Source organism: Cucumis melo, chromosome 7 (assembly GCF_025177605.1).
Source record: "Cucumis melo cultivar AY chromosome 7, USDA_Cmelo_AY_1.0, whole genome shotgun sequence".
NCBI classification, from domain to species: Eukaryota; Viridiplantae; Streptophyta; class Magnoliopsida; order Cucurbitales; family Cucurbitaceae; genus Cucumis; species Cucumis melo.
The window spans coordinates 4,943,924-4,954,500 of NC_066863.1; the positions used below are offsets into that span (position 1 = coordinate 4,943,924).

The 10,577-nt window shown below is 36.5% G+C and overlaps 1 protein-coding gene across 1 annotated transcript; it reads right to left on the reverse strand.

Annotated features, from left to right (window-relative positions):
- Positions 1-7,941: 7,941 nt before the first annotated feature.
- LOC127150305 (ribulose bisphosphate carboxylase large chain) lies at positions 7,942-8,870 on the reverse strand. Its single transcript, XM_051087717.1, is given in 1 exon segment — positions 7,942-8,870. A coding segment is annotated over 1 exon segment (828 nt). The 3' UTR covers positions 7,942-8,042.
- Positions 8,871-10,577: the final 1,707 nt, after the last annotated feature.

The window sequence follows — 10,577 nt, forward strand, 5'->3', positions numbered from 1 at the left end:
AGATGAAGCGCGAAGAGGCATAATGACTAGTGCCACGCCCCAAGCCCTAAGACGTGTAGTCTATACTTGAGCTTCAGCCGACCCAACTACAGGTTCAATCTTCCTTGGTCCTTCCCTACTACCCCACCCGAATGCTTGGACTCAAATCTTTATTTTAACTGTATTTTGCACATGAAAACAAGCTAAATTGGCATGCACTCCTCTCAACTCCTACGAATCCTTTGTTCGTTGTCTTGATTCCATTGATCTTCTTTTCATGCTTCGCCCGTCTAGAGGACTGATGTTGGAATGAAATCTTTGGATGGAAGGTCCGTAGGTTATGAAATAACTTGACTAAAAGGAGAGGTTCAAGGCTCATTGAACTCGACTGAGGTTAGGAAGGAGAGACTCTGTTAGAAGTTGAAAGCGAAGTCCTTATCCCTTGATTAAGAGCTCTTAAGATTAGAAATAACTCAACTCAAAATGATAAGGAGAGGTTCAAAGAATTTGAATGAAAGCGAAGTCCTTATCCTCAAATTCAAAGGAGCGCAAGTGAAGAAGTTTGAAAGGCAAAAAGGATCCTTTGTCATTTGCTTAACACATTCACTCCTTCCTTATTGATGGCAAATTCTTTTTTCACAAATTCTTTGCTCCTTCGGAGAGGTCCTATGGTCTGAATACTCTAAAGCAAAAATAAAGGTCCTCAACAAAAATAAAGCTCCAAATTCGTTGAAAGGACTACGGACAAGTTCATATGGATTTTTGACTCCTTCTATGCAAATTCTTTGCGCCTTATAATTGAATTTTCTTTAATGAGATATAAGTCAAAAGGAGACTACAAAATAATTAAGAGAAAGAGGTCTCGACTGAAAAGAGAGAAGGAGTTGACAAAAAATGTTCAAAGAAAGAGTAAGGCTTTTGTTCGATTACGCTAGACTAAGGCAGGAGAGAGGTTCCCCCTCCTTGATCATACTCATTCCAGTTCTTCTTATGTCGAGATAAGACTATTTATCTCAATCCTAAGAAGAAGTTCAAGCGAGCCGATGGAGCAGTGATTGAGCATACCATGGATGATCTTAAACAAGACCACAAACTAGCCGCATATCAAAGAGAATGAAATCTGAACTTCCCTTTCTTCCTCTTGATCTCCTCTCTTCTATCATTTCCTTCCTTCTAGCTTTCTTCCATTTCTTCTCCTTCTGAATATGGAATAAAAGCTTTTTAGAAAATCGAGATTTGCAACTGAAAGGACTTTCTTCCATAAGAAAATCTACTTTCTTCAACGGGTGCTTCGGTGCCCATGGTTTTGGCTTTCTTTCATCAAAGAATCCTCTTTTCATCTTTTTTTAACTTTTTCGACAAATAAGCAAAGGATTCCTCACAGGTTCACCAGTTTCCTGGGCTTTTGACTTCCTGGCATTCGCTATCGCACCTCCAAGACAGTTGTGTCCCTACGAGAGGCCGATTATTGCAGACTTTGGACTTCTCTATCCTCTAATTCCTAGGTTGACTGAAACTTTTTGCTTCCTCTCTTGATTCTCTTTCTTCTCTTTTTCTTTCATAGGTTTTCCCTAACGGAGATGAGACCATACCACTACTTCACTATAACTGAAAACTAGAATCTCATCAAGATAAACCACCACAAATCTTTATACTCGTGAAAGATGATGTGTGGGCTCAAGCAAGATTATGAGAAATTGCCCTATATCTTGCAATTGCAAGTAATCTTCGCTTCGTCCCCCTGTGCTATTCGAAGTAGTAGACTCGAGCTTCATAAAGTCTCGAGTGGTCAAAGAAATTGATTTGCATTTTTGAACTACCCTATAGCAATACACAATCTTTGTCATCCCTCTTTCTTTTTGGCCCCTTTCGTTGGTCGAATTCATCCAGTAATCAAGAACTATACCAACTCATTCTGAAGCTAAGCCATTTGGTAGGCATTTTGAGCTGGGGGTTTGGCTCCTGGGACAAGTTCAATCTCATGATCAATCCCACATGGGCAAGATCTTCGCTGCATTATATCAACATACTCATTCAGAACTTTTTGGATCTCTACTTGAACAGACCCAGCTTCAATTTGCTCATCCAAGAAGGGGACAACCAGTGGGCTTAGCCTTACAGGGCTATTCTCATTCTCACCCCATTTCTTGATCTTAGCTTGAACCACATTCAGATTACTCCTCCTTACTACCAGAGGCTGAGCTAATGGCATGGGGATTAATCTTCCAAGAAGAAATCCCAAGTACGAGGCCTCATCCATATGAACCAGGACATAATCAAGATCTCCTATACATTTGCTTGATAGATAACCTTTTCGATATCCCAAGAATTGGAAATGCTTCATGGTCTCTCTCTCAATTTGACGAGGCCTCTTCTTCAATTCAATTATAAGTTGGACCTGTCTGGAGGACTTATTCATTCTATTTATTGTAGCCTTTAAGTCATAAAAAACATTTCCCTTCTCACATCCTTTTGGTGAAAGGTTATAAATTGCTAAAAAGAATTTTTTCTTAAATTCATTGACTTAGGAAACAAAGGCTCAAAGTTCATTCAGTAAAGTCAACTAAAAAATTTGATCACTTTGATCGTTCTTCTCAACTCTTATGGAGCACTTTGAAGGAGTCATGAAATTCCACTCAAATAGCTCGACTGAAAGGTGCAAAGTAGCTCAACTAAGAAGAAGAGATGAAAAGAATTTGCGAGGTTCAAAGAATTTGAAGGAAGCGCAAGTATAGAAATGGACTATTAAGCAAAATCTTTCTGGAAGAACTTTGCCTAATCCTAAGAAAAGATCTCAGAATTCAAGCATCTATAGCAACAACAATAAAGCAGCTCACCCTAGGACTAATTCCTTTTTTTGTTCATGTGCCTGGGATTTATTCCCTTTTTCCCTTCCCTACATATTCTACATTGGTCATCAAAGGGGAGAGCAGCTTGCTGGAGATCCCGATTGGAGGAGTTTTTTCGTCTTCTTGGAAAGAAGTAATCAGTCATTTACTGACCCATCCCCAACTCGCATGCTAACCTCGCAATCTTCAGCCTGCCTTATAAAAACTTAAAGGATCCCTAGCTGGATTGCTTCCTCTTCTTTAAATAGTTTAGAAAATAGTGATAGAGATACGAACTCGCTGCAACAGTCTGACTTACTGGATGGAAGGATTTGAACCTCTGTCTGGCCTGACCATGCCCTCTCTTCTACATCACCAAAGGTGTGCGAGATCTGATCCCTGGTCGTTTGGAGAGCTTCTCCCTCTTTCTTGAGGAGTGAATCCCGAATCCAACTATGGAATCCAGTCCCTTCCATTCTTCTTGTTCATGAAAAATCTTTATATTCTCCTTTTCAATTAATCAAAACTCTTTCCTACACTCTTTCTACTACAGCAAGAATAAAGAAAGACAAGAACCTACTAAAGGGAAGAAGACAAGCCACCTCTAAGATTGAAGCCTCTCCCTCTATCACTCAGTTGAGCTTTTGATCTCAACTTCTCCAACTCTGTCTCCTTACTTCACACCACATCCACAGGTCGAATTACCTCTGGGCAAACAGCCTTTTTTTTTAGTCAAGCCTTTGGTTTGGTCCCACGGAGAAACTTCAAAGATCATATTCTATTATCCTCCCGCCTTATGCTTCCTCAAAGTACGTAATGGCCTTTGTGCTCGCTCCTTTGTTGGGTTGTTTTAGTTATGGTATTTCTCTTAATTTCATGTGTCTTGCAAATGCAAACCACAAGAAAAGATAGAATGAAATATTGATTCACAGAAACCATTAAATTACAATTTGAACTAAATAAGCTACTTGAAAGGATGTTATTTGAGGTAAGTCGTTATCAAAATGATAGGTTGTTATGGATGTAAGTATGCAAAACAAGAATTTATTCCTAGTCTAAAATAAAAGAATACAAGAATAGAGAAAGACTAGATGAAATACGAGGGTTAGGGATTACCTCAATTACCTTTCAAAGTTATCTTTTTAATCCTTCTTACCTTTGTGGAAAATGAGATTAGTATGGAGAAGAAGGGTGTCGAACCCTAGAGAGCACTTAGGATTCAAAACTTCAAGATTCACAAACAAGGTCGATTAGTAGCTTCAGGATCTTAAAGAAAATTAGAAACACAAAAAGGGGAAGTTTGTGGAAGTAATTTTTGAACTATAGTAAAGAACAAGCATTAAGGGATGATTAGTGACAACAAGTAATTCAAGTAAAGTTTTTCTTTCAAGTTTAGTAGAGGGACTTTTTCTTGGGCAATTACTATGTTTCTTATCATTGAAAAAGAAAGAAGATCAATTAATCTTTTCTTGAATATGCAAGAATGGAATTTTTACAAAAAGAAAATAACCAAATCTCTATTAAAACATATCAATCTCAACGACCAAAGCATGTTCAAATCGAGGCAAAATTTATCCTATTCAAGATTTGCTAAGGAAGGGATAGCCACTACCCTTAGCAAAATTAATACCCATTTCAATCTTGTTATGCAAGAATCAATTAGTAGAAAATTAAAGACAATCTCAACAATTAATTCATCATCACAAACCATTGCAAATCAAAATTTAAGTTCAGCACTTTAAGAGTTTGTAAAGAAATTTCAATGAAAAATTGATGGGGAAAACTTATTTGTTTTATTGAAATTTCAAAAGAAATTGCAAAGTGAAACAAGCAATCAAATAAAAAATTGAAAAATATAAAAAAGGAATTTAATTCTCAAAGAAAACATGGTAATTTAACCCAAGAAAAATTCTCAAAAGATTACCTTAGCCCATGAAGATTGATGAAATTCTTGAAGACATGTTGAGGAAAGAATCCATTTGTTTGACAAAAAAATCTTTTATTGATAAAATTTCAAGAATTTGCTACAAGAATGAGAAAGAGGATTTTTTTTATATTGGAATTTCTTATCTTTCTCCCAAAAAAATATGAGGGATTTTATAGAAAGGAAAATGGGAGAAAAAAGTGGAATTAGTTTTAAAAACTGTCATTTTGCAGTTAATTTTGGAGAAAATGATGAACTAGGTCACAAATGGGCTTGGGTCGGGTTTTGGATTGGCCCAATTGAAGAGAAAAAAAAAAAGAGAGAAATGCAGCTGCTGAGATTCGAACTCACGACGGAGGAGAGGCGCGCGCGGACGAGGGCTCGACACGTGGCGAACGCGTGGGTCGCGACCCGGTTTGCGGATCGGGTTGCCAAGTCGGATTTCAAGTCGCGCGAAAAATGAAAGGAAAAATAGGGGCGTACCTGGGGTTCGAGCACGCGACTTCGAGGTGGAGGCGTGGCGTGATCTGGTGATGCCACGTGGTGCGATCTGGTTTGTCCAATTTCTCGGTTTTGCCTTTGAACTTGTTTTTTACCATTCTTCTTCGTTATAACTTCGATTTAAGTGATTTCAGTGCCGTTGGACTCGTATCAGGGTGAAGTTTCATATTCTGCATAAAAATGACATTTTAGTGAGTAAATGGATAAAGGTTGGGAAAAATTAGTCTAATAATGTTAGGTCTAAAATAGCCCTAACACCACTTAGAGTAGATTATAAGAATAGTAGTTTTGGCTCCTTCTAAAAAACTAGACTGAAGGCTAAGATGAACCTACAGCAAGGACAGAACTGAAAATAATTGAAAGCCTACCCTCCAACTTTTAGAGAAATAAGAAAAGGAAAGCGATGAAAAGATTCAGAAAGAGAAAAAAAGTAGAGTGAAAGGATCCGGATCATTCTTCTTCCTCCTCCCCTCCTAAAAGGGATGAGTTCGGGTCGGGTCTCTTTCTTTATGGCTTATGAGCTCAGCTTGCCTCCCGTCGATCGTAGATAAAGTGATCATGCTCTGTGATAAATCCTTCCACTCGTGAACTGGGGAAAGCCTATCAACCAAGTCAGAAAGAGAAAGTCTAGCCTCAATGAACAAAGGTTCTAGGGAAAACCATTACACTCCTAAACAAAAAACAAAAGAATATAGACAAATGAAACGGATTGTAGCGTTTGCTGGATCCATTTGATCTGCTAATTTGTGCAACATTCGTTTCCCCGATCCAAAGAGACCATGTCTTTATCCATAGGGTCCCAAGTACCTAAATCAATCAAAAGCTTGATTCTATCTGAACTACTCATTTGAAAATGGTATCCACATTGTTGACAAATATTCATTTTTTATTTCCAAAATTTCTGTGAATTTCATCCATAACAATTTTCGCATTGAATCACAAATACCTATATTTTTTAGTTAGATCTAGATCATTAGAACATTTTGTTGTAGTCAATTCTTTTTATGCTTGCTAGTTCTTATACTGAAACTCTCACTTGAACTAGTCTTTCCCTTTTATATAGGCCACAAATCTCACTATTAATGTCACTAACACTGTAACTATCTCTACCAATGAAAATCTCACTATCAATACAAATTTGAGTCCGAAGATAACTATCAATGCAACTATTAATGTGATTATTCCAACTATATATTGAGTATCATACATGTAATGGTCATAGTGGGAATCATCACTTTTAGATACATTATTTTGATAAGTAAAGTTCCGAAAGCTATAAAAAGACTTACAAGCTCACTTACTAAAGAAGGATCATTTTCAATCTCCAAGATTGGATTTGAAATATCCAAATAGATGGAATAACTGCTGCTATTACTATCCCTAACTAAAAAAGTGCCATCAGATATTCAATTATGAATGCCTACTAAATCATCGACAGTACTGTAACTAGAATTGTCATTATCACTATGACTATGATTGTTTTGATTCATATATTGATAATTGATCCTTCACTTGAAATAAGACTAAGACTATTGATTGATTTACTTAGCCTACACCTGTATTCTAACTCCCCTTTAGACAACGTCGAATTTCACCATCTTTTTTCCATAGAGCTTTCTTGCCCCTATTTACATGAAGATACAATAGCTAGCTGAATAGTCATTCGATAAAAAAAGAAATCATTTTCATATCTCATTTCCTATCAGGATAAGATCTAAATTCAATCATTAGGATTATGAAGTATTAACGAATTGATCTTAAAAAGAAGGTTCTGTTATATATAGTGAAGTGATACTTAACGTTCTCCCAAAAAAGAATTCTTTTTTTTTTCAATGAAATGATCTCACCAGTTATGTCAAATTTTCAAATTCTCATTAAAAAAAATGTTGTTATCCTTATGAATATGAAGAAATTTTTTCGTCAAATCTCGTCTACTAAAAAATTTGTATTCCAAGACAGAACAAAAAGGACAATATACAGGATTGGTAGAAGAAGTTGTGATACTTAGCTCGATCCCGGATCTGAAACGACACTATGGGATATAATATATTAAATGACTACACCAATCTTAAGGATCCATAGGCTTAATTGCGGATCCAGCACAACAATCAAAATGTTTAAATTGTTTCGTCTTATATTTTGATTTCAATTTTCTATTTTGTATATATAGTAAAAATATATACAATAATATCTTTGTATTGTATTCGGCTCAATCCTTTTAGTAAAAGATTGGGTCGAGTTTAGTTTAATTGAAAGTCAATTAAAAGAACGAATATTAATTACTAGATTACAAAGTATCCATTGCCTCAAATTTAAATTTGATCTCCTTCCATACTTCACAAGCAGCAGCTAGTTCAGGACTTTATTTACAAGCCTCATGGATAATTTCATTACCCTCACGAGCAAGATCACGTCCCTCATTACGAGCTTGTACACATGCTTCTAGAGCTACCCGATTAGCTATGGCACCAGGTGCATGACCCCAAGGGTGCCCCAAAGTTCCTTCACCGAATTGTAGTACAGAATCATCTCCAAAAATCTTGGTTAGAGCAGTCATATGCCAAACGTGAATACCACTAAAAGCCATTGGCAAAACACCGGGTAAAGAGACCCAACCTTGAGTGAAATAAATATCACGACTTCGGTCTTTTTCAAGAAAATCATCACGTAGTAAATCTACAAATCCTAAAGTGATTTCTCTTTTCCCTTCAAGTTTACCTACTACGATACCAGCGTGAATATGGTCTCCACCGGACATACGTAACGCTTTAACTAATACACGAAAGTGCATACCATGATTCTTCTGTCTATCAATAACAGCATGCATTGGAGTGAATGTTCAGAAGTAGACCATTATCTCGGCAATAATGAGCCAAGCTAGTATTTGCAGTGAATCCACCTGTTAAGTAATCATGCATGACAATAGGAACTCCCAATTCTCAGGAAAATATATCCCTTTTCATCATTTCTTCGCATGTACCTACAGTAGCATTAAAGTAATGTCCTTTGACTTCACCTGTTTTAGCTTGTGATTTCAAAATAGCTTCTGCACAAAATAGGAAATGGTCTCTCCAACGCATAAATGGTTGGGAATTCACGTTTTTATCATCTTTGGTAAAATCAAGTCCACCGAGTAGACATTCATAAACTGCTCTACCATAATTCTTAGCGAATAATCCTAATTTTGGTTTAATAGTACAACCCATTAAAGGGCGACCATACTTGTTCAATTTATCTCTTTCAACTTGGATACCATAAGGCGGGCCTTAGAAAGTCTGAATATAAGCAGTAGGGATTCACAAATCCTCCAGATCTAGAGCACATAGAGCCTTGAATCCAAATACATTACCCACAATGGAAGTAAACATGTTAGTAACATAACCTTCTTCAAAAAGGTCTAGGGGATAAGCTACATAAGCAATATATTGATTTTCTTCTCCAGCAACAAGCTCGATTCCATAGCATCAACGATCAAGACTGGTAATCTCATCGGTCCACACAGTTGTCCATGTACCAGTAGAAGATTCAGCAGCTACAGCGATCCCTGCTTCCCCACGAAGCGGTGGAACTTCTGATTGAGGAGTTACTTGGAATGCTACCAAGATATCAGTATCTTTGGTTTCATTATAAAGCTCCATAAGACAGAGATATTGTTGAGAAAGAATAAGATTTAGAAAGTGACAAATCATCCGATCTTGCATAAAGAAAGAAAATCAACGGATCCAGCGATTCGGTACATTGGCTTGTTAATTCGGTCTGCATTCATTATGAAACTATTGTCCGTTACGTTACGGCTCCCCTCGCTTCGAGGTAGCTATCTATTTTAAAGCAGATTCAGTCACTACGCTCTGGAAAAGTAGATTCAATTTTAAGGAAAGATGGAACAAAGAATTTGCGATACAGTCTATAAAGACCCTAACCACCCTATAATTCAACTTCTTGGAATAGCTCTTAATGTTGCATCTCTTCTGAGACCAAGGCCCTTTATCATAACTTCAGCTCGTTGCATCCCTTGATCCACTACTGCTCGAATAGCATATCCTGTTGCGATTTGAGCCGCAAATGGTGTCCCTTTTCTTGTACTTTTGATTCCACACGTACCGGCAAAGGACCAAGAAATTACCCGACCCATACATCTGTAACAGTCACAATAGTATTGTTGAAACTTGCTTTAACATGAATAACGCCCTTAGGTATTCTACGCGTACTTTTACGTGAGCTAATACGTCCATTTCTACGTGAACTGATTCTTGGTATGGGTTTTGATATTTTCTCATCTCATAAATCTAAGTCGGAGATATATGGATATATCCATTTCATGTCAAAACGGATCCTTTCATTTTTTTTTTTTATGTGTATATTGTAGGTGTGTGTGTATTGTGGGTGGCCTTAGGGGTCATTTTTTTAAAAAAAAAATTATCCTTGTCTTTGTATATGTCTCGAATTGGAACAAATTACCATAATTCGTCTCCGCCTACGAATCACATGACATTTTCACAAATTTTCCGAATGGAGTCCCTTATTTTCTTTTTTTTTTTTTATTCCTTAACTAAGTTCTAAATCTACTTATTGAAAGAAAATCAGTTTCTTGAAATTTTCTATTTAAAATTTTATCTCCCTACAAAAAAAGAATATTGCAAGTGAAAATAATACTTCACCTAATCATTCGAATCTTTGTTGCGTAGTCTATAAATTATACGTCTTCTAGTCTTGGTTGAATCATAACAACTTACTGAAATTTTGACTCCCTATAACCTAGTATATGGATCAAACTATGTTGAATCCTTCCTGAAACGTAACCTAGAATTGGATCCTCATTATATAAACAAATCCAAAACATATCATTGGTAGGTGATTCAGTAATGAAACCTTCAGAAATCCTTTTTTGCTTTTTCATTCCAGACGAAACATCTTTCAAAGTCTCAATTAATGAAGGGGGAGTGGTATTATAAACTATAAAACCACCTCTTTTCTTTTCTTTTTTTTACAAATAGGGAAGTTCGGTGTATAATTCGAATATCATAAAGATTACCATATATAACAAAAAATTTCGCCGTCGATTCCCTGTAGTCGAGCTTCTCGATCTGTCATTATACCCCGAGAAGTAGAAAGAATTACAATGCCCATGTTGCCTCAAATTCTAGGATTTTTTTTTATAGTTAGAATATATTCGAAGACCAGGTCGACTGATCCGTTTTCAATTGAAAATCGTTTGATATGATCCTTTCTTATTTCTTCTATGTTGTAGGGTTCAAACCTAAAAATCCTTGTTGTTTTCCCAATGTTTCCTTAAGTTTTCAATAAAACCTTCTCGTAAAAGTTTTTCACAATGTTTTCGGTGATGT